The sequence below is a fragment of the Schistocerca nitens genome, chromosome 6, assembly GCF_023898315.1.
Source record: "Schistocerca nitens isolate TAMUIC-IGC-003100 chromosome 6, iqSchNite1.1, whole genome shotgun sequence".
Lineage (NCBI taxonomy): Eukaryota > Metazoa > Arthropoda > Insecta > Orthoptera > Acrididae > Schistocerca > Schistocerca nitens.
The window spans coordinates 658,465,061-658,491,142 of NC_064619.1; the positions used below are offsets into that span (position 1 = coordinate 658,465,061).

Sequence of the window (26,082 nt, forward strand, 5' to 3'; positions counted from 1 at the left end):
TCATCTCTTGGTCTCCCTCTACGATTTTTACCCTCCACGGTGCCCTCCAATGCTAAATTTGTGATCCCTTGATGCCTCAAAACATGTCCTAACAACCGATCCCTTCTTCTAGTCAAGTTGTGCCACAAACTTCTCTTCTCCCCAATCCTATTCAATACCTCCTCGTTAATTACGTGATCTACCCACCTTATCTTCAGCATTCTTCTGTAGCACCACATTTCGAAAGCTTCTATTCTCTTCTTGTCCAAACTAGTTATCGTCCATGTTTCACTTCCATACATGGCTACACTCCATACAAATACTTTCAGAAACGTCTTCCTGACACTTAAATCTATACTCGATGTTAACAAATTTCTCTTCTTCAGAATCGCTTTCCTTGCCATTGCCAGTCTACATTTTATATCCTCTCTACTTCGACCATCATCAGTTATTTTACTCCCTAAATAGCAAAACTCCTTTACTACTTTAAGTGTCTCATTTCCTAATCTAATTCCCTCAGCCCGCATCTCGTGGTCGTGCGGTAGCGTTCTCGCTTCCCACGCACGGGTTCCCGGGTTCGATTCCCGGCGAGGTCAGGGATTTTCTCTGCCTCGTAATGGCTGGGTGTTGTGTGCTGTCCTTAGGATAGTTAGGTTTAATTAGTTCTAAGTTCTAGGGGACTGATGACCATAGATGTTAAGTCCCATAGTGCTCAGAGCCATTTTTTTAATTCCCTCAGCATCACCCGACTTAATTTGACTACATTCCATTATCCTCGTTTTGCTTTTGTTGATGTTCATCTTATATCCTCCTTTCAAGACACTGTCCATTCCGTTCAACTGCTCTTCCAAGTCCTTTGCTGTCTCTGACAGAATTACAATGTCATCGGCGAACCTCAAAGTTTTTACTTCTTCTCCATGAATTTTAATACCTACTCCGAATTTTTCTTTTGTTTCCTTTATTGCTTGCTCAATATACAGATTGAATAACATCGGGGAGAGGCTACAACCCTGTCTCACTCCTTTCCCAACCACTGCTTCCCTTTCATGCCCTTCGACTCTTATAACTGCCATCTGGTTTCTGTACAAATTGTAAATAGCCTTCCGCTCCCTGTATTTTACCCCTGCCACCTTCAGAATTTGGAAGAGAGTATTCCAGTTAACGTTGTCAAAAGCTTTCTCCAAGTCTACAAACGCTAGAAACGTAGGTTTGCCTTTTCTTAATCTTTCTTCTAAGATAAGTCGTAAGGTCAGATATGTTTCGCGAATTGTGATGTTAAGTTGATGGCGCAATTTAGCTACCACTGTAAAAAAAATAGATGTCTGCTGCTGAAAGAAAGAAAGAAAGAAAGAAAGGGGTGACCTTGCCCCCAGACCTGATGAGTGAGTTATTAGTTAAGAGCAAGTGATAGTTGAATGATGCTATGTTGAGAGGCACCCACTTGCCTTTCTCATACTGTGGCATCAAGCAGTCAGGCCTGCAAGATGAGTGGTTTGCCAAGCGAGTGGATTCTTCCTTAATTTATCGAGCAACATGAATTCTCGTATCTTACTATTTAGTTACAAATTATCCTCCTGCATGAATAATACGCAACGGAAACACGCATCTGACTATCAGTGATTTATAGAACTCTGACTGCACACTACGCATTGGCAATACCACATTTACTTTTTGTCTTTGATTTACCGGCTTTTATATGAATTCGGGATATTACGACAACATACAATTTAATGAAAAAGGCCACCAATCTCTTTCTTTTCACTATTTGATTTATTCCTAAACACACAAATTCTACAACCTACAACAAAATCACATGAGAAATTCCGCCCAGTGGGCATGGCTTTACGTTAGTGAATCTCTATACTATGGTCTCGTAATCTATTTACCGCAACAGTGCACTCCCTGGATCGGATGGTGGATCTTTTATTATTCCTCACACTTCGCCTCTCACAATCATCCTCACGAAACTTTCCTCCAGATCGAGCGATACAGAAGGAACAGGCATACCCACAAATCTTTCGAAACTACCTTGCTACCCCCATGCAAAACACACATACCCAAATTACATGACATATACAACACAACAATATGAAATGCAACACAAAGAACTGTTACAACATCATCACTTTCCGCTTTCCCACTTCAATCAATATCTATCCCAGTTTCACACGACACTGCCCCACTTCGTAATTCTACTTTCCTACTGTGAACTCTGGAGATAAACGCACGTCTTCCTGTGCAATGCAAGCCAAGTGGCGTTGCTGGAAAAACGGCCGAATCACCTTGATTCTCTCTCAGAGTTTAAGTTTAGCGTCACACGGAATGATATTTCTTAAATACTTCAACTTATGATACACACGCTATTTCTTAAATATTTCAGCTTATTGTACACACGCTAGTATCTCAACTTATAACTACACGTGGGCTCATTGTGACCGTTGGTTTACTACAATCCCCTTAAAATTACCTGCCTCACTTTGTAATTTTCCCCACAAAAGTTCCTGGGAAAGAGAAATGATTAGTTCTAACTACTCTTAAATATTCCACATCCATACCATGCCTCCACACTTTCATTACGGAGCACAACAAAAAAAACAGGTCTTTACAGCAGAAGGTTCAGCGCCAGAGTGCCGAAAACATGGCCGTATTCCGGTTCTCTCGCACCTCTGTCGAAGTGGGAGAAGCACCTTGCTACCTTATTGGTCAGCCACCTTTCAGACGCTCAAAGCTCTGGTAACTTCCATCTCTTTGGTCCCACCAAAGGTAGCCAAAGGATCGACTCAAAGATGATCATATATTCCCATTCACTATCTGTGGTTAGCAGACGACCATACATTCATTCATTTCACAGATCTCACCAAACTGGATGTAGGGATTTATTTTGAGGGAGTGCACATGTGATCAATTAAATAAATAAATTGTCATTCTTTCCCACACTGGTATCCGGCTTCGCTGTATTAATTGAAATTGAGTTACTTTTACACAAAAAATGTGTTGTTCTGACAAGAATTTCGTACCTATTTTCAATGTTGGGCGGTACTGTACCCTTTCACCACCGGCTACCCATGCAGAAAAAAATGGCAAGGTACTATCCTTGCAATGCGAGGGTAGTTCCGAACATTTTTTTAAGAAAACTGTATTAAAACAAACGTAGCAATTCATCAAAACAACCAGGAGGAGACCTTAGCCCCTGGTGACCTCAAATAGACGACCAAATTATTGACAGTTGTTGCATTATTGTACTCTCCACAATCCGGAGTAACGTACACATACAAATATATAACAATCCACATGACAAATAAAACATCACATCATAGAAATGAAAAAATAATATTGAGATAAAAATTTGCTTTAGTTACTGGGATCTCCGTTATTTTTATGAGTAATCCAAATTTCAATAATTCTAAAACAAAAAATAAAAAAAATACTAATTGTACTCATGAAATTTTAAATAGCTCACCGTCCAAACACAGAGCAAGTAATCTGACATTCATAAATTGCGCCGTAAAAACCCTTACACAGCAAAGTCTAAATACAAAACAAAATCAACAAAAGAAAAAAAAATTCGTACACTAGTTACATGTAGAATGTCAGGCTCCATACCATTACTCTAAAATATACCTCAAACCTACAGAGAAATAAAAACTGAGAAGAAAAACAATGAAATATACCACAAGTTACATACTGGTTACGTAATATAGTTCGTCTAAGACATCATGTCATACCTCATTAACTATCATCACCTAAACAATTGCCACAGCTACTCGACAGTGAGTTTAACCTTATCCTATATCCATCAGTACAAATACCTGCTGCTGAGCTAGTCAGTCCATCAACTTTGATCAATACTCGCAATAAATAGTTAGCAATAAGTGCTTGAATCTACCAGTAGCTCTCTTATCTTACTCTACTGTTCATTTCTCTGTTGTCACACATATAGACGACAAGAACTTGCATTTCGACTAGCCTTAGTTACACTTTAATGTGAAATATCACCACTGTGATAATAAAAATAAGTGGCTTCAGTCAAAACACCAACAAGATTATTACTATGCACGACATCAAAATACATCAGTTAATTCCGATATTTGTTGTGCAATGCAAACTCTTGTCCCCTGTGACAATCTTACTGATCAATGCTACATGAACCGCTACGTTAGTATTACGCCACTGGCTTATAATTAAAGCATCATTGTACCAAATATTCTAATAAACATGCTACGTGAACTTGATAACCCAGAACAAACAAAAAAAAACACTAACTATTCTAAACATAAATATTAATAAATTATAATTACGCTTGCTGTCCCTTCAGGAATGAAACATATAAAAAAAAACATTTACACAATTACAAATACATTATTCCCTATCTTGCGAGTCACACGGAAACATTTCATTCTGTGATTTTCTTGGGGTCAAAAGGTTGCTGATAGTTTTCCTAGAACCACTGTCTCGGTGTCAAAGCTCTCCCATGGTTACCCGGACGAAAGTCTTTGAGTCACTCAATTCGGCATTTTGAACATGCACTGAACAGTAAACTGTATCTCTCATTAAACACAAATGTCATAGTCACTCTCAGAGTACCATCCACACGAATCTGTTCGTCCAAAAAAATGGCCCTACAACTACTATTACCCACGGTTCTGTCCTTTCAGTTCATGGTGTAATTAAAAGTCGTAAGTTTCAACAAACAGCACTTATTCCCGCGCCAATTCAAGAAATGTCTCCTACTACAGACGCAAATGTCAATGTCCCACTCTAGTTTCTTGCCTTCATACAATAATTGTTCACCATACGACAACTGTCCTCTAAGTATACCAAGTGTCCCACATGCAATTCACAAAGCACACTTAACAAGTCACTGTCAAAAGTTTATGGATCCCACCATTCAGTGGTCAAGACAAAACAAAACAATCGTCCTGTCTGCTACAGACAAAATCTTTTCCCCCACTCACAACGTGGAAACACCAGTCCTTCACTTTCCACATTATGGAAAGTCGCAGTCATCTTGTTTCACGGGTCCATAGTCCAGTACTAGTTATTAGCTGCTGGTGAAAAAAAATGCTCGCCGGGCTCCGCCGCGCCTCGTCCATTCTGCAGTAGCGCCGCTGCGCGCGCCGTTGAGCAGAAGAAACCACCCGCTGTTGCCTCCGCGGGATACCTTCCCCAGTCGTAAGGGTGGCGGAACTCATGAATGGCCAGTGATACGTGCGTGTCGCCCCAGGCCGTTGACCTGCTGTAGCGGGCGCGTGGAGTGTACCTCGTCCGATAGTGGAGTGGGGAGTGCCGCGGCTGTGTCGCCTGTCGCCATGGCGACGTCAGCTCGGCCCGTTAGCGGTATGGGCGTTACGACACCCAATTAGCCAGATCTTCCGTGCACCTCGCAACATTACAGACAAAAGGAAATTCTTACATTAAAATTATACACCCTAGTTTTCTACACATACAACATCAACATTTATCTCTTTTCTATAGACAGCCCACACTCGTGCTATTCATTGTACCTGTCGTCTCTCATACAAAACATGAAAGTGTAAAAAAGAAAGAAAAAAAACAAAAGGAATAATAAACAATCTATACTGCTCATAATTACAATATCAAATAGGAGGCTACTCTATCATCCTATCACAGTGAAAGTGTTCGAAACTGTTTATTCTAAAACTACAATATACAATGAACTTTTGTGCTTGTGACAGACTGAAATTAATACCCCTTGAAAGTGTTCTAACAAAAAAATAAGAATAATCCACACAGCTCACAATTACCTACCACATGTTATTAAATAGTAAACTACTTTGACATCCTAACACAACAAACATTTTAGAAACTGATGACTCTAAATCTACAACATACAATGCACCTTTGTGCTTGTGACAGACTGAAATTAGTATCTTTTTATATATTTTACCTTTTTTTTTTAATTATATATAACAACATTTCTAGGACATGTATGAACCATCCACATGATGTCAGATCCTGACCTGCCATCGAGGTTCATCCCAATCAAACAATACATAATAATGTTTTAGTTACAGATCGGTAGCATCCCCTTTACAGGAGTGTGCGCATTGATCACACTACTCTACGACTCTCACTCACCAGACATCACATTTTCCCTCTCATTCAATCCATTAATACACTAACAGAATAGGTCTAGAAGTCAGCTAACCTTAACACCACCACACTCACGACAACATACCATATCTTTGCTCCCTTATACTCAACCACATAACACATGAAGCTGTTTCGGAGATAGCATTCCAGTCTCCGAATTCGTCCTTTCACTCTGGCACCTCTCTCCATCGGCTTGCCTCTGCATTCACTTTATGCTAAATATCAACTTAGAATCGCGACATTTCATCTAAGAACAAAAATACCCAAATTAATCAACCTGCAAAAATAACTGCACACATTCTTGGTACCGTTTTGATTGGTTATACTGGTACCAGGCTTCAACAACAACAAAAAATATTATTTTTGCCCAATCGCAAATTTTATGCTAAGAATTAGATCTACACTTATATCACATCTTACGTCAGTATTCCACAACGTTCACCATCTGGGTCTCATACTCCCTTTACGTCCTTTCACATTGTGCAGTTGTCCTCGTCTCTTCATTCGTACTTCGGCTCTCCGTCCGTCCATTACTCCATCATTTCCTGGTCTTCCTTCATCATTGGCATCAATCTCTATTGCAGCATACACAGGCCTCTCTGTAACATACATCTAAGACATCTCCACATTATTCAATTCTACTCACCTTTATTTACCACTGTTTCATCACGTCGAATCTCTCTTTATTAATCCCCTTGCTTCACGTCGCTTCTCCTCATATACCACCTTTATCCACTACTATTTATCACGTTGCTTCTCTATCTACTATCTTTATTCACGCATTAATCATCACGTCGTTTCTGCTTGATCCTTATTCATACGACAAAAATACGTACATACACCACTCTGTCGATTCCTGTTCATGACTCATTTGACCAGTCTATTCCGTCATACTTCCTGACATCCCGCCTGAAAATTCTTACGTTCGATTTGACCCTGCACAACTTTACACACCACAAATAAATACACTGACTATTTACCATAAATTGACTACTTTAGATCTATCCTTAACTTTTCCATAATTTGATGTTAGAAATGTGATGAAGCCCACGAGATTGTTTTCCTTTGATCGTCTCAATCAGTACAGCATTTTCATGGACAATCCGCCTCACTCTGAATGGTCCACTGTACACCGTAAAGAATTCGCTAGTTAGGAATATGTGCTTACACGAAAATTAAATGTGTGCAGAGAATATACAAGCTGGGAGAATTGGGCAGCCCAAGTGTTAGTAACTTTGGTGCTAGTGGCCTCTCTCACTAACACCAGATTCCGAACAACCATACACAGCACTTCGTTATAACTGTCACCACGACAATGACATACTATAGATCAGATGGCATCTAATTTAAAAACTTCGATCACAATGTTTACTTCTTACATTACGTGTTTAGTATCTACAATAGTCAAATCACACTAATTCAACTGGACTCATTGGCATTACTACATAACATTTCTTTTACTTTACTGTTCGAAATAAAAGGTTGCAAATTTTACTGCGATACCAGCCTAACAGATTCCATTACTGCCGTTTTATTCTCTGATCAGAAGTATGGTATTTGCATTCCTACATATTAGTTGAGTTTGTCTGCTACATAGACAATTTTCAGTGCCAGCTGCATGTGTTTTAAGAGCAAGATATTAAGGGCTGATATGTTGGATTAGTTTCTCCTATTCTTGAATCCATTATGACAAGAATGAAATGCCTGGGTTCCACGCTCTCCTGTCATTATGATAGTTTCTGCCGTTCCTATCCTTGACACTAACTGACCTATGAGTCGTGTCTCCGTTCACGATATTGCTCTCATTACCCAATCCTTGTAACAAGTGCTGAAATGACGCGGAATCGTCTAAGCCTCTGCCTGCCATCGCTATATCTCTGCGCAATTTCACTGGCAACTTCGTTATATGGATCCTAATGAACTCCCCAGGTTCGTATGTAACATCCAAATACCTGTTTCGTCTGAACATTTCCTCATAGCACGACACTGAATCCCTTCTACCACATTCGTTACGATTTGGCGTCATCAATATGCTTTGCGTAACCTGGTCCTCCTTACTTTTCGACCAGAATTCATTTAAATAGCTACTACAGTCTTTAATGTCTTCCTGCATTTTCGCTCTAGCCTCGTCCCTCAAATAGTTATACACAAACTTCGTTTTGCGGAGCAATCCCCTCGATGAAGGTAATGAGTCTTGAAATTGAGACAGCCTTGGACTATACCCAGTTGAGTCTGCCACCTGTTTTATCCGACACAACCGTTCTTCTGACTCTGTGAATTCGTCTTCCTCTTTCTGCCTATTTTCGCCTTTTGAGTTTATCTCACTCTCCTTCTGCAATCTACCTGGTGGTGTGTCACCTCCGCTACTGCACGCTAATTGCAACTGTGCTAGTTCTTCACTATGTTTCCTACTTATTTCTAATTGTCCCTCTTTAAACTGTAATGGTGGTTGTATCTCCTCCTGGTCGGCATAAACCTCTCGCTGCGTACTGTCAGAACCTGTCTCGCCTCTCGTACTGATCTTTTCTGCATCTGCACTAATCGTATTCATTCTGACCACTACCTCTTTGATTCGCTCATCTGGCAACACGTCCCTTCGCTCAGTAGTATCACTCTCTATTGCAAATACTTGTACCCCAAAATTATTAGCTTTTTCTTTCACGACGTCACATCCTTGATTCAACGCACCCAGATTCTTCTCCCCCTCATCTAACCGATTATTAACTGCGGGCAGACGCTCCTCGATAACTGTGTGTAGCTTCCTCATTGCCTCTTTATTTCCCTTATCCAATGCCTCCATACTTTCCTCACTATCTTTATACATCGCGTCCATCATCTCCATCAACTCCCTATGTCTCTCCTTAGCCTCCCTATCTCTCTCTTTATTATCTCTATCTAATCTTTCCTTATTCTCCCTATCTCTCTCCTCATTCTTCCTATCTCTCTCCTTATTATCTCTCACCAAACTCTGTAACAACTGTAGCATCATATCGTCATTTGCAACTTTCGACGCGCTCACCTTGTTCGCCTGTGAAACCGTAGCCTCGCTAAGAGTAGCAGCACTTTCACTGCATACCTGTCCTAATCTCGGCTCGCCCGCGTCGTCGGGAAAGGCCCGCGTTTGAGGACAAAGCCCGCCGCATAAAGGATCACCCAGGAGCGGTCCAGTGAACAATTCAACCCCTTCGAGTCTTTGTCTTTCTCGCTCGTTAACACATGGTCAACAGCTACTTCCTGCTGCACTGCTACGTTCACGCCAGAATCGCTATTCTCCATGGTGACTACACTTTTAGACTGCGACCTAGTTACTACAGACATTACGCAAAAAAAAATTATAAAACCATCTTCTAGCCTTGTGCGATACCGCAATTAATTACATAAAACAAATAAAAGATCCTCACCAATCCAGAAAGAAATTGCAAACAGAAAAAAATTTTACTTCTTAGCGCTATCACAATACATTCCATCAAAAAATAAAAAAAATCTTAACAGCAATAATCCTGGCAGGGTCGAAATTATGAGAGGCACCCACTTGCCTTTCTCATACTGTGGCATCAAGCAGTCAGGCCTGCAAGATGAGTGGTTTGCCAAGCGAGTGGATTCTTCCTTAATTTATCGAGCAACATGAATTCTCGTATCTTACTATTTAGTTACAAATTATCCTCCTGCATGAATAATACGCAACGGAAACACGCATCTGACTATCAGTGATTTATAGAACTCTGACTGCACACTACGCATTGGCAATACCACATTTACTTTTTGTCTTTGATTTACCGGCTTTTATATGAATTCGGGATATTACGACAACATACAATTTAATGAAAAAGGCCACCAATCTCTTTCTTTTCACTATTTGATTTATTCCTAAACACACAAATTCTACAACCTACAACAAAATCACATGAGAAATTCCGCCCAGTGGGCATGGCTTTACGTTAGTGAATCTCTATACTATGGTCTCGTAATCTATTTACCGCAACAGTGCACTCCCTGGATCGGATGGTGGATCTTTTATTATTCCTCACACTTCGCCTCTCACAATCATCCTCACGAAACTTTCCTCCAGATCGAGCGATACAGAAGGAACAGGCATACCCACAAATCTTTCGAAACTACCTTGCTACCCCCATGCAAAACACACATACCCAAATTACATGACATATACAACACAACAATATGAAATGCAACACAAAGAACTGTTACAACATCATCACTTTCCGCTTTCCCACTTCAATCAATATCTATCCCAGTTTCACACGACACTGCCCCACTTCGTAATTCTACTTTCCTACTGTGAACTCTGGAGATAAACGCACGTCTTCCTGTGCAATGCAAGCCAAGTGGCGTTGCTGGAAAAACGGCCGAATCACCTTGATTCTCTCTCAGAGTTTAAGTTTAGCGTCACACGGAATGATATTTCTTAAATACTTCAACTTATGATACACACGCTATTTCTTAAATATTTCAGCTTATTGTACACACGCTAGTATCTCAACTTATAACTACACGTGGGCTCATTGTGACCGTTGGTTTACTACAATCCCCTTAAAATTACCTGCCTCACTTTGTAATTTTCCCCACAAAAGTTCCTGGGAAAGAGAAATGATTAGTTCTAACTACTCTTAAATATTCCACATCCATACCATGCCTCCACACTTTCATTACGGAGCACAACAAAAAAAACAGGTCTTTACAGCAGAAGGTTCAGCGCCAGAGTGCCGAAAACATGGCCGTATTCCGGTTCTCTCGCACCTCTGTCGAAGTGGGAGAAGCACCTTGCTACCTTATTGGTCAGCCACCTTTCAGACGCTCAAAGCTCTGGTAACTTCCATCTCTTTGGTCCCACCAAAGGTAGCCAAAGGATCGACTCAAAGATGATCATATATTCCCATTCACTATCTGTGGTTAGCAGACGACCATACATTCATTCATTTCACAGATCTCACCAAACTGGATGTAGGGATTTATTTTGAGGGAGTGCACATGTGATCAATTAAATAAATAAATTGTCATTCTTTCCCACACTGGTATCCAGCTTCGCTGTATTAATTGAAATTGAGTTACTTTTACACGAAAAATGTGTTGTTCTGACAAGAATTTCGTACCTATTTTCAATGTTGGGCGGTACTGTACCCTTTCAATGTGTTCGGATATAGGAGTCTCTAAACGGCGGGGCGAGATTTTTTTTTATGTGGAAATTTATGTAATCTATAGATAGTGATATTCGACCGCTAGTGACAACAGTTAAGAGCGGAAAAATAGGTACAAATCGAGCGCTGGCAGAATGTTACGGCAATGGTACTAATATTTAATTCAAGGTGGTGGTAAATATGGACCAGGCTTTGAATATTGTCGTATGTGCTTGATGCTCTGTACAAAAGTTTGACTCTTTAATTGCGTTCGGCATTTCTGGGTGTGTGTAAAATTAATTTTACTGTTGAAAGTGCGAGAAAGATGAGTTTACTGGTGTTTAGATAGAGGCTACGTTTGTAATTAGAAAAGAGGGGATGAGAATGGTAAATTGATTGATGGACATGGTTTGTGGGGTGATATATAGGTGTCAGGGTTGAGGACGTTTGCGTATGTTGATTGTGGGACGGATGTGAGGTTAGGTGCGGTGGGAGGTGTAAATTAGACCTTATTTAAAAAAAAAATGTTGTAAAGTAAGAATAATATTGAGAAGGTTTTAGATGGCTGGTCACGCGACGAGGCGAGAGCAGGGATGTGTAGTTATGATTAATTAAAGGGCCGTGTAATGTCGTGTGAGGAGCAATGCGCTGTGTGCTACAGGGTCATAGGAGGTAAAGACATGTACTGCTATGATGTATCTAGCGTATGGAGGCTGTGCTTTGATAATTATGCTACGTTGATATAAAGTTGACTTTCACCCGCGTTCGGGTTCACAACCCCGAGCGGCTCGGGGTTGTGATGGATTGCGGTCCTGGACGGACGTATGTGTGTGCTTTGACCGCTGACGAGCGCGTTGACCGCGCCAACTCCCCCTTGCGGAAGCCGAGCAGGGTGTTTTGTGATAGCGTGATAGACACACTGTATGGTTAAATAAGTTGTTAGAAAAAATAAATACAGTGTTCTCAATGATTACACGCGCCTGCAGCGCAGATCAGAGTGATTGGTTTTCCCGTCACCATCTCGGTTGCATGCGAGTAGTAAATGTTTTCCCGGCCGCGTTAATCGTGTGTGTCAACGAGCCATGAGCTGTTCTGACAATAGACGTGAAGGCAGGTCCAGACCTGAGACGCCGGCGGTATACATGAGAAGGGCAATGCAGCTTTCACATGTGTCGGCTGTCACGAGCGCTCGGAAGCTAAACTTGGCTGGAGACTCTGGAACTCCCTTCCCCGCCGACCGCACGCGCGCGCAACCTGCCTTGGAGGGTAATCAAAGGCACATAGGGGGTATCAATTTCTCCGGTGATAGGTGCGAATGCGACTGTGTTGAGGTCAGGTTTGGGGGAGGCCGAGCAGAGACTTTTTGGTCGGTTTGGCAGCTGGTGGTGTTTGGGCGCGTGTGTTGGACTATTTTGCGAGCATGTCTGTGCACTGTGCGGTGCTTTGTTAAGAGTTGTGTACTGCATTATTTAAGAGCTGTTTCGTATTGTGTGGTGAAATTAGGAGTTGTTTACGTGTTTGTGGCCTGTGTCAGATGACCACAGTGGGACCAGTGCGGGTGTTTTGTGACAAATATACTTCACGACTAAATAAAAGGGGCTCCAAATAAATAGAGTGCAGCCCTTCCTTACTTCCCCGAGCAGCACAGCGCAGTCTGAGCTGTTTTTGCGCAATAACGGCAACCTGGTCAGAATGTGAGTGAGTATACTGCACAAATTTGTCTGTAGAGGAGTTACAGGTCTGGATTGTAATGAATATCTTGATGGGTGTGGTTGTGTTGCCAAGTGTAGTGCACTACTGGAGTTCAGAAACTGCCTTATGTCAGCCTTACATATCGAAACCTATGAGAAGTAAAAGTTTCAAAAAGATATGTTGCAAATAAATAAAGTACACTCGTTCCTCCTTCCATCAGCCTGCGCACTGAAATTATTTCCGAAAACTAGCAGTTGTTTGGTTATTTGGAGGTAAATGTTTTGCATTATTTACGAGCGGTTCGCATGTCTGTAGGCTGTGCTATGAGTTATTTTTAACTGTTTACAATTAGCAAGCGTGTGTGTAGAACATTATAAATGAGTTATGTAGGAGTGTTTTGCAGGTCTGTATGATGTGGGACATGTCAGCGTGATACATATACTCCATTCCTAAATAAAGTAAATTCGTTCCTCCATCCGTGGACGTAGTGCAGGGTGAGTCCGTTTACCAGAAACGTGTAGGAAGAGGTTGAGTGCTGGTGGCTTAGTTTGAAATAATTTTCTTAGGTTGGTGGCGGAAGTGCAAGTGAGCTTTGTTTACTGGCAGATTTCAAACTTGGCGCAGGTTCCTAGGAGGAGGCGGAGGTGGCAGTCTGGTCCTCGAAAAGTAGTTGAAATTAGGGAGTTGAACACATTAGAATATGTATTTGAAATTGTAAATGGAATTATTTAATATAGCGGGGTGGTGAGAGTGAATTAGCGAGCGTTCTCGTGACGATCAAACGCGCTGTTATACGGTCATGGTGGATTCCACTGTCGGTGAAACTCTGGCGCCAAAAGTATCCTTTGTACGGCACGTGGTTGACAGGTTCCACCGTGTCCGGCTTTAAGTGCTTGCGGGCGCGGCCGACCGTTTGTGGTGGGACCCTGAGGCGCCGCTCGCCGCTGCCTACCTGGCGCGCTGGCCAGGGAGTGGGCTCAGCCGGCTGCGCGTACGTCAGCTGCGGTCTGGAGTTTTGCTGTATGAGCATGGAGAAGTCAGTTGGGACACACCTGCATGACCGTAATGTCTGAAATAAAGAGTCATTTTCCAGGTATTTACAGAAGGCTATGTCCGTCACGTGTATGGAGGGTGTGTGACATAAGCGGGGCGGCGGCGCAGCGATTGTACAGTTATTACGCGTGCGCGAGAGCGAGTCGATTAGCGGGCGTTCTAGTACGGTCCAAAGGTGGTGTTATATAGTCACGGCGGATTCCACTGTCGAGCAAACTTTGCTGCCAAAAGTGTAGCACTGCGTTCTCGCTCGCACAGGGACACATGGCGAACGGCTGTGTGAGTCGACATTGACAGGTTTGAACGTGGCGCCGAAAGTGTTGCAGGGAAACGGCCGACCGTTGTGCGATTCAGCTCCGAGGGAGACAATTTTGGCGGGAAACGTGTGGAGGCGACGAATATACGTGGTGAGCGGACAAGGGGCCGCTGTGACGTCAAACTCGACAAGTTCCAGCGTGTCCAGCGAAAACATGTTTACGAAGTGGGAGCGATCGCTGTGCTCGCCCCCCGCGCTAGTGGCCGGCCGCCTCACGTGATAGGCGTAGCCAGTGTCTCCGCGTGCTGGCCAGGGGGTGGCGAGGATTTGAACTAATTCAGTTGGAGTGCGGACGTCGTGGTGACTGTACTGCGATATTAAAGATGTGTGTGCTGACTGTGTTGGAGAACAAGTGATGACCGTACTGCTTCAAATAAAGTCTTCAGTCCCTTCCCCCCTGCAAAAAGAAAGGACGTGAATTACGTTACTATAAGTGCAGTTCATTATTTGATGCGATTATGGTAGGCTACCAGTGAAAAAAGATAAGTGCCGGAGAAAGCTCGTACATGTGATCAATTATGGTGTTGGGGATTTGAATTTGTGATAGATTTTTGCTATGGATGTAAGGAGAATGGCTTTCTCACCGAGAAAATCGGACATCTTGAATAAATAATAAATGATAATAATACATAGCAGTACAGTTTTCGAGTAAATATCGTGTTGGAATTTGAATTTGGCGCAATTTTCTAGTGGAAGTAGGCCTATATAATAAATGATAATGAATGATAATAAATGATAATGAATGACAATGAATGATAATGACTGTTAATACATGATAATGAATAATAATAAATGAAAGTAAGGTTTTGCAGCCATTATCGTGTAGGAATTTGAATTTGGAGGGAATTTTGTAGTGGAGGCAGGTCACTAATAATAAATAATAATAAATGATAATAAATAATAATAAATGATAATAAATGATAATGAATGATAATGAATAATAATGAATGATAATCAATAATAATATGCATGCATTAGCATGTTGGAATTCAAACTTGCCGCCATTTTTTTTCTTCTGGAGGCTTAGGTTAGTGGACATAGCACAATTGGGCTACTTCCCCGCCAAAATTAAAAATTGCCGCCATTTTTTCTTGAGGTTAGGTTAGTGGTCGTAGCACAATTGACCTATTTTCCCGCCAAAAGCCGCCATCTTGGATGACGTCATGCGATGTTGCCAAGTCTATGTAGTGGACTGTTAAGGCAGCCAGTCCACAGTGAAGTAGCCGAAAGGGCACGCATCAACTCACGCCGTCTGGCGTTAAGTCTGGAACAGGATACGTGATGAATGTGATAAAGAAAAGAACGTAGCTACTAGAACACTTAACTTTTATATCGTCCTTTGGTATACAGCATTCTTGATGATACAAGTGAGACTCTTTAGATTCATGAAGTAACTAATGGCGCCTTGCTAGGTCGTAGCCATGGACTTAGCTGAAGGCTATTCTAACTGTCTCTCGGCAAATGAGAGAAAGGCTTCGTCAGTGTAGTCGCTAGCAAAGTCGTCGTACAACTGGGGCGAGTGCTAGTCAGTCTCTCGAGACCTGCCTTGTGGTGGCGCTCGGTCTGCGATCTTGACAGTGGCGACACGCGGGTCCGACATGTACTAATGGACCGCGGCCGATTTAAGCTACCACCTAGCAAGTGTGGTGTCTGGCGGTGACACCACATTCCTCCCCCGCAAATCGGCGGACGGTCGTGTGATAAGGCTTCCGCCCGCCGTGGGGAGGACCCCATGTTGACGTATGCGATGAGGTGGGGAGCCTAACAACAGGCGAGGCTGTGCCACCCGCACCCTGCCATTCGGTCCGAGGGGAGCTAGGAAACGCCTGAAAACCTAGTCCAGGGTGCACGTCAACATGCGGTGTATGCGCCCGTAATGAGACAGGAGGGGCCGAAGGGTCGACCTCCATGTGGTCGGGGCACCCGACGGGCGAAGACGACATCTGGTCCGGAGCGGGCAAGAGGTCCATGGCGGAGTACAGCTGGTCACGTGAAGCGATCGGCGGCGCGCGACCCAGGGAGGCGCTGGGCTGCTGCAGCGAAGCGTCCACTGCGGGCGGCGCCGGCGGGAGAACAGGCGGCGGCGGCAGCGGCATGTCGCCATGAGGCAAGAGGGAAGGCAGCGTCGGTAACACCTGGGGATGAGGCGAGCCAGTAGATGGGTCCCCAGGGCGCTGACCGGACGGCACCGTCGCTGAAAGCAGACGGGGAGCGGCAGAACCCAGGCGACGACAGAGGCGCAGCTGATTGAGATGCCGACGCACCTCACCAGAGGCCCCCAAAACCAAATACAACGCGCGGCCGAGGCAGCGAAGAATGCGCCCTGCGAGCCAACGCCGTGAACCTCGATAATTGCGATAGAAGACAGCGTCGCCAGGAGCAAAAGCAGGAGTCTGCCGCTGCACAGGAACCTGATGCGGCGGATGCAGCAAAGACATCAAGGTTCGATGAGGACGACCATGGAGCAACGCAGCCGGCGAGCGACCATCACGGGGCTGAGAGCGATACGAGGACAAAAAGAGCAATAACGCGTCCTCCCGAGAATGCGACTCTTTCAACTTCAACCTCTGTGACTTGAAAGTCCGGACCAACCGTTCAGCGGCACCATTTGACTGAGGCGAAAACGGCGCGGACGTCAGATGGTGAATACCATTGGCCTTGCAGAACGACTGAAATTCTGCAGACATGAATTGTGGACCATTGTCGGAAACAATAGGCTGCGGAAGACCTTCAACTCAAAAAATAGCGGATAACGCTTGTATGGTGGCAGATGACGTCGTGGAAGACATCCGGACAACAAAAGGAAAATTACTGAAAGAAGCGACCACAACCAACCATCGAGCATTCCAGAATGGACCAGCAAAATCTATGTGCAAGCGTTGCCAAGGGGAAGTGGCTTTCGGCCAAGCTAAGAATTTCCGCGGCGGTGCGGATTGTTGTTCGGCACACGCCATGCAAGAAGAGCACATATTCGTAATCGCAGCATCGATTCCGAACCAAGTACAGTGCTGACGAGCAAGTTGTTTCGTGCGCACTATACCCTAATGTCCTTGGTGAAGGAGCCGTAAGACAGAGGACTGTAACGAACGTGGGACCACGACTCTGGACTGGTCATTATCAGAACGCAACAACAAAACACCACGTCGTACAAAAAGTCTCTCCTTGTGAGCAAAAAATCGGCGAACTAACGGATCCTCGATCTGTGACTTTGACAAGGGCCATTGCGTAGCAACAAAACGCAAAACAGTAGCAAGGACAGGGTCGGCAGCTGTGGCAGTAGCCACACGACGAAAATCAATCGGAAACGAGTCGACCACAGCGTCGGTTTCCGAATCAATGAACATGCAAGCAAGTTCGGAAGAATCGAATGCTCTTGCGACCTCATCACGCAATGCGTGGGGAACATTGCGCGCTCTGAAAAATTTCGGTTGCGCGTTTACTTTCAGTACCACATGTGCTTCAGAGTTCTTAGCGCAACCAAGGCCCGGTGCAAAAATGTCTGCAAATTCTTCACATAGACTAGAAACACTGGCTGAAGGCACAGTCTGATTCACTGATAGGACCTGATTTACTATAGACATGTTAAACAACTGAAATAAATCTAAACCAAACAAGTTCACTGCAGTAGAAGAACGAAGAACGTAAAAAGACACAAGTTTTGTTTGTTCCTTGTATGTAGCAAGAAGACTGCACTGTCCTAACACAGGGAGATTCTGTCCGGAATAACTCTTGAGCTGAACATTTGCGGCACGCAACGGAGGTGCGCCCAGTTGTTTGTACGTGGCGTGATTGAGCAATGAAACTGCAGCTCCGGTATCGAGCTGGAACGGTATCACTTGTCCGGCAAAGTCCAAATCTACAAAAAGTTTATTGTCCTGCTGACGACAAGAGCGACTTTCTCGTGCAATTCGAACTGATACAGGTACAGAAGCACTTGCGACTTGACGAGATTTCCGGCGACGTCGACGCACACTTTGTGTGGGACGAACACAGTCACTGTGAACGAGAGGAACACTGGGCGGAGTGGCATTAACGACATGAATGTCCATGGGCAAAGGTACACGAGCCTGAGTGTCCTTGGTGCGATTCCGGCGCGAAGCAAAGGGCCGGGAATGGTTGTGATTGTCTGATCTGAGCCTTTTCTGGCAAACACTTTGAACATGTCCTTTCTTGTTACAGAAAAAGCAAATAGCCTGGCGTGACGGGCAATTCTCACGCGAATGTCTAGTTGCACACCGCGGGCATGATTTCACTGCTTTTGCTTGCTTGCGCGGGACACGCGGCTGCGCGGACGTGCGCAAGGGCAGGTTAGCATTCCATGCAACGGGCCCGGCGGGCCGGTTAATGTGACACACGGCTGGCGAAGTTGCAAATGATTCCTGAGCAAAGTCAAGTGTGTCTTGCCTATCCAATATGTCTATCACTTGTTGAAGGGAGGGATTTACTAGTTTCAAAATCTGTTCCCGTATGCGAACATCAGAAACATTCTGTGCTATTGCATCACGCACCATAGTATCTGAATAAGGGAGGCCACAGTCACATTCAAATGCACACTCCCTAGTAAGTCCTTGCAAAGTTGCAACCCACTCCCGATTAGTTTGACCGGCCGTACGTTTTGTACGGAAGAACGTATACCGTTTTGCAACTACATTAACTGTTTCTTTGAAATAGGCATCTAAAGCAGACAAAATTTCTTCGTATGACAGAGTTGCTACGTCGCGTCGGGGAAACAATTTCACTATCACATGGTAGGTGGACACACCTACACACGAAAGCAAAAACGGCTGCCGCTCATTACCTTGAATTCTGTAGGCGGCGAGATGAAATCCAAATTGTCGGGACCATTCTGTCCACGTTTCAATAGCTGCATCAAAGCTACGAAACGAAGGTGCAACGGCATGTTGTGGCTGCGGTAGTGGTGAAGCGGCGGCGGCCGCATCGTTTTGCAGCGCACATTGACCCTGGACGAGCTGTCCAAGGGCATCCAATAAGGCCTGCGTCTGCTGATTCTGCAAGCGATAAAATTCGGACAGTACATCTGGAGAATGTGGCGAAGCCATGACACAAGTAAATGTAAGCAATGAGAAAGAACAAGATCCTGATTAATCCGCGTCGCCAATGTAGTGGACTGTTAAGGCAGCCAGTCCACAGTGAAGTAGCCGAAAGGGCACGCGTCAACTCACGCCGTCTGGCGTTAAGTCTGGAACAGGATACGTGATGAATGTGATAAAGAAAAGAACGTAGCTACTAGAACACTTAACTTTTATATCGTCCTTTGGTATACAGCATTCTTGATGATACAAGTGAGACTCTTTAGATTCATGAAGTAACTAATGGCGCCTTGCTAGGTCGTAGCCATGGACTTAGCTGAAGGCTATTCTAACTGTCTCTCGGCAAATGAGAGAAAGGCTTCGTCAGTGTAGTCGCTAGCAAAGTCGTCGTACAACTGGGGCGAGTGCTAGTCAGTCTCTCGAGACCTGCCTTGTGGTGGCGCTCAGTCTGCGATCTTGACAGTGGCGACACGCGGGTCCGACATGTACTAATGGACCGCGGCCGATTTAAGCTACCACCTAGCAAGTGTGGTGTCTGGCGGTGACACCACAGTCTACATGCCGCCATCTTGGATGACGTCATCGCCGCCATCTTGAATAAATTTCGCAACAATGCAGTGTGGCCCGGCACACTCCTTGACCCCCTACTAGTATAGTCCTTCCCTCCTCACACCAGCCTGCTTGAGCTAAAACGCATGCATTTCGGCCTCCACTAGTAACACGGTTGGCTCTTCTGCTAACACAACATAAAATATTTAACAAGTTACATTACTCAACATACCGGCCCATACACACCACTCCACTGCCATGACTTACGTCAGTGTAGCAGTCATATGACCACTGGTACCGGATATGCACAACCTACAGCATTTCAAAACGACCAGTGTGCGCTTTTAATGGACTGTCAAATATTTGGTCTGGTGAGTTCACAGGGTAGTCGGTGTGCGGTTGTGTGAAGATTTTCACGTGCGCCCTGCAGGTACTACCAGGCCACTGAGGAAGGCCGGCCGTCCACGCGGCAGATATTCGCCGTGGAGGAGGGCGGCGAGCCCCGCTGCCTCAGCTGCGCCCTGACCAGCCCAGAGGGCAACCCCTGCCAACGGGCCGACGCATCCTTCAGCGACGACTTCGAGTGGTTCGGCCTCTTGTGCGTCGGGCCAGACCCGCGTTTCTCCAGGCTACTGACCACTGCTGCCCCCGATGGTGAGAACGCCTGGTTAATTTACGTTTTGTATTAACACCACCTTCAGGCAAGACGGCGATGGTTCCAATTAATATCAGATACCAGGAAATGAACAGAATACGTATCAACAAGAATAATCTCTCATGCTGGCAAACGGTGTTGAGGTTATTGACTGCTAGGTTGATATGTATTGGGTTGGTGAAAAATTTCGTGGCGTTCTTCCGTAAGTTTATTAAACTCAACAGATACACATAACAGAGATTTGAATCATCAATAACACACTACTGGCCATTAAAATTGCTGCACCACGAAGATGACGTGCTACAGACGCGAAATTTAAACGACAGGAAGAAGATGCTGTGATATGCAAATGATTAGCTTTTCAGAGCATTCACACAAGGTTGGCGCCGGTGGCGACACCTACAACGTGCTGACATGAGGAAAGTTTCCAACCGATTTCTCATACACAAGCAGGAGTTGACCGGCGTTGCCTGGTGAAACGTTGTTGCGATGCCTCGTGTAGGAAGGATAAATGCGTACCATCACGTTTCCGACTTTGATAAAGGTCGGATTGTAGCCTATCCCAATTGCGGTTTATCGTATCGCGACATTGCTGCTCGCGTTGGTCGAGATCCAATGACTGTTAGCAGAATATGGAATCGGTGGGTTCAGGGGGGTAATACGCAACGCAGTGCTGGGTCCCAACGGACTCGTACCACTAGCAGTCGAGGTGACAGGCATCTTATCTGCACGAACATTTCGACGACGTTTGCAGCAGCATGGACTATCAGCTCGGCGACCATGGCTGCATCACAGACAGGAGCGCCTGCGATGGTGTACTCAACGACGAACCTGGGTGCACGAATGGGAAAACGTCATTTTTTCGGATGAATCCAGCTCCTGTTTACAGCATAATGATGGTCGCATCCGTGTTTGGCGACATCGCGGTGAACGCACTTTGGAAGCGTGTATTCGTCATCGCCATACTGGCGTATCGTCCAGCGAGATGGTACTGGGTGCCATTGGTTACACGTCTCGGTCACCTCTTGTTCGCACTGACGGCACTTTGAACACTGGACGTTACATTTCAGATGTGTTACGACCCGTGGCTCTACCCTTCATTCGATTCCTGCGAAACCCTACATTTCAGCAGGCACTCCATTTTCTACCGACCAGAGCTCCACCTCAGTATCTCCAAATCACAAACTGACAATATGTAAACACAAATAGCAACATTGAACTACAAATAAAAAACGCCAATCGAGAAATAAACCCATAGCAACCAGAATACCCCCAGCAAAACGTGTGGCCGAGCGGTTCTAGGCGCTTCAGCCTAGAACCGCACGACCGCTACGGTCGCAGGTTCGAATCCTGCCTCGGTCATGGATGTGTGTGATGTCCTTAGGTTATTGATTGGTGACTCCATGGAGTGCTGTGTGCACAACGACCATATATGTTAAATTAAAAGGAAGGTCAGCGTTGGCCATAATATTGCTGTTTTATTTATGGCAAAATCTATTTTCAAGCACATAGTGATCGTCTTCAGTGCTGTGGTGTACAAATTAAATTGTGATCGCTTTTCAGCTTTGGTTAGTGATAACTAGATACCAGTGTCTATGAGTTTAATTTGTACACCACAGCACTGAAGACGATCACTACATGATTGAAAATCGATTTGGCCATCAATAAAAGATCAATATTACGGCCAACGCTGACTTTCCTTTTAATGTCCTTACGTTAGTTAGGTTGAAGTAGTTCTAAGTTCTAGGGGACTGATGACCTCAGATGTTGAGTCCCATAGTGCTTAGAGCCATTTCAACCATTTGAACCTAGCAAAACAAATACGCTATGAACTTATGCGCCAATCTAATATAATAGAAGAGAACGTTCTGTTAATCTGTCAAATGCAGAGCGCAGTAGACAAAGGCGCCCAGGTTAGTTTCGTGTTCTTCGACTTTTCGAAAGGCATTAGATGAAATTCCTTGCTGTCGTAGAGTGACAAAAATGCTAGCGTACCGTGTATTGGACCAGATTTGTGGCTGGCTTCGGAACTTCCTATGACAGACAACTCAGTTATTCTTAATGGAACGGAATCTACGTAAGTAAAGGTAATTTCTTTGGTACTCCAAGTACGTGTTCAAGAACCGTTTTCGGTTACAGTATAAAGGGTGTTTGTTTTAGCTTGAAACAACTAAATATCTGGAAAACCATTGTACGAAAAAAATGTTCTAAGTAAAAAGTTAATATTAGTCAAGGGGACATCTGTCTGTGGTACAACTGGACACCTCCTAACCACCCGTCCTGCGTGGGTGGGGTCAATTTTGTATTTTCAAACGGGAACAACCCCCTTCCCCATTTTTATTGCGTTTGTGGATTCTACACCAAAAAATACGTACAGTTCAAAATCATTGTTTCCTGTAGTGGTAGAAGGCGCTGTAAACGACAAATATCAGTTGTGTCTATTTTTGCAGTTACGAAGCGACGCATTTGATTCTACATTTCATTTACGATGATACTCATGTTCAAACATTGGTTGAATGTTGCAAATGTGATAATATATTACTGATAAAATGGTTCGTCATTAACATTTCCGGCAAATAACCTACCTTTATGATAACGTAGTTTTCTGTTCCCTACGGGGTTGAATGTGGTGAGTCCCCCAACCATCGGAATGCTTGATTTCGGTGGTCGCCCTCGAAGTCCACTAAAAGGGTGAATGATTTCAATGTGTGCTTCCATCCAACCGCCGGAACTCTCGCGCTGGCCACTATGCAGCTACCGGCGGAATACAAACCACAACCATTGTAAGGAGGTAAAATGTTCATGAAATGATAATGGCAGGCGCAGCTGCCATGAATACTCAATGAAATCAAGCACCTGAATGGCGAGAGACAGGGGTTCACCGCTATCAAACATCCCTATGGGAACAGAAGAGCATTACATCACTCTAAACGTAGTTTCCAACCAGCCATTGAAATGGTTGACCATATTATACTGTACAATGAAATTTGCAACACTAAAGTAAATTTCGAACATAAATATGAACAGGTAGAACACAAAGGTCAACATATAAATCGTAAATGAAATGTAGAATCAAATATCTCGGTTCTTAACTGCAAAAGCAGGCACACCTAATATTTGTCGATTAAAGCGCCATATACGACGAATAGAAAACAGTGGTTGAATTAACTGTACTTATTTTCTGGCGTAGAATCCGAGTATGCAATAAAAATGGAAGGTTCCCATTTGAAAATGCAAGGTTGATCCCGCCCATGCAGGATGGATGCTTAGGAGACACTCAGCTGTAGCACAAACACATATCCCCATTAGTAATGTTAACTTTTCACTTAGATATTTAGTTGACTCAAGTGAAAACAAACACTCGTTATATGAATAATCTGATGCAGGGATGGCCAAGAATTCTGCGTGGGTCAGTGCACTCGCCACCTGATTGCACACTTTCCCCACCATCACATCACGTTGTCTGAGCAAGAGGAAGGGGAAGAGAGGAAAAATACAATCGTATTGCATTTAGATGGAACGCTGATCATCTCGCATGCGGCTTAGTCTCACATTTCGTAACAACATAGGTCACAAACGAACAACATGTTCGGTGTTATTTAATTATTTTTGGTGCACTGAGGACGGAATAAAATGTATATCTGCTACAAACTGTCTGTTTACGGACAGACGCAGACAGAATCTCAGATAATTGTTACTTCAGTTGCTACGTAATCGTGACTTAGTTTCTGTAGTTTCATAATCGAAAGAAACGTTTCTAACGCATATGTTAATCGAAACATTGGATCACGTTTGGAGCCTCATTATGGAGACGTAGAAACTTTTCCCGAGGAAAACAACGTGGGACTACTGAAAAGTTTTATCGGAAAAGAATTAGTCGTCCAAACGGGAACTGCACCGAACATCGATCGGTTCTATTTGTATGCGTAGGCGTACATGGGAAATTTCAACTGAAATGGGAAATGGTCTCGAAAACAGCTCAAACACAGGTTTTAGACTGGCGGTGTTCTCAAGACATTTAGAAAACTATTCCTGTAATTCTTTCAATGCCACAATGAATTCTTCAAAATTCGCTTTTTCTTGAACAACAGTGTGCTTTAGAAATGCTTCAAATGGCTCTAAGCACTATGAGACCTAACTAACCTAAAGACATCACACACATCCATGCCCAAGGCAGGATTCGAATCTGCGACCGTAGCAGCCGCGTGGTTCCGGACTGAAGCGCCTAGAACCGCTCCACCAAAGCTTTAGAAACTGGATGGATTTTTTGTCAGTAGTTGCCCCTACCACAATGCGATTTTCTCTATAAATGCATCGTTACCAAATCAGAAATAAGTTGTTTCTCTTCTTGCAGCGTCTTGCTGTGGGGCGGTCAAGAACACCTGAAGTGAGATGTCTGCAATCTATTCTGGGTGCTTTAACTTTCGTTCCTGCTTTCCTTTTTGCTAAAACTCAGCAATTACGGGTTTTAAATCAAAAAATCGTTCCCGGCATGCCTCTTGGCTTAACCACCGTGCATTGCTGTACTACGTAACGTCTCCATACTCTTCGTTCAGTTCCATCAAAATATGTTGCAACTGACGATGTAATAATGCGTGCAACGTCAGAAAATTTACTATTTGTACGACCGATTTCATCACGTGCTCCGTGCCTGCTAATTCAACACAAAGTGCTACTTGGTGTACAGAACAATGGATCCTGTTCAAATTGTCTGTCGAGCGTTGTAAATTTTTCTTCTTTCTTAGGTAACTAAATCTTTAAATTCTTTCTGCATTGTGTTTTAATGCTGTTCTACAGCAAATCTGCAGTATCTGTCGATTATGCGATTGCGTGATACTGAGAATTCTCATCCTTCCATTCTGCCATTCCCATTCATTTTTTAAAGTTTTTGGGCAAATGCATGACCCATACTGTTCTGTCTTACAGTACACTTATTCACTATCGGTTTCGACCACTACTATCTTCACAGTGGAAAAATATCTATTGTGACAGCATCACATGGCATACACGCTATTTAGTTAGAAAAATATACGCCATTGCTGACTTGAAAACGTAAGAAAAGGATACTTAACGCCACAATACAAGCTTAACCATGCAGAAAGCTGTACTGAAAAGGTGAAAACCTGTTTTCAATGTTGTTTTCTGGTTGGTTTGTACCACGAATAAATAGCGAAGGATAAACGGAGGTGACACCACGATTGTGCAGAAGTGAAGAAAGTCGTGCCGTTCGCAAAATGTCGCACCAAAAGCCGAACGAAACCGTGTTGCATCGCACTTCTCAATGAAATGCCGCGCTGTACCGAGTAGTTCCGAGAACTACCGAACAAAGCCGAGACGTGCCGACTAGAGATGGGCAAACTGAAACACGTAACTGTTTCGAAACAAATGAAACACTACAATGTAATGTTTCGATACGCTGTTTCGAATCAGTGAAACAGTTTGTGTTTTGTAATCTAATAAACCTACACATTTTATCATCTTGAATGTCTACTGTATAAGTATGTCCATATAAACACAAATTAGGTGCAAGAGCGCTAATCA

At 43.9% G+C, this 26,082-nt stretch overlaps 1 protein-coding gene across 4 annotated transcripts in view; it reads left to right on the forward strand.

Annotated features, from left to right (window-relative positions):
* Positions 1–26,082, forward strand: part of LOC126263720 (venom dipeptidyl peptidase 4-like) — a 358,865-nt gene that overhangs the window by 221,973 nt on the left and 110,810 nt on the right. For all 4 annotated transcript variants that reach the window (XM_049960872.1, XM_049960874.1, XM_049960871.1 and 1 more), the window contains one exon: positions 20,317–20,540. In XM_049960872.1, the coding sequence (XP_049816829.1) occupies positions 20,317–20,540 (224 nt within the window). The remainder of the gene's footprint in view (positions 1–20,316; positions 20,541–26,082) is intronic.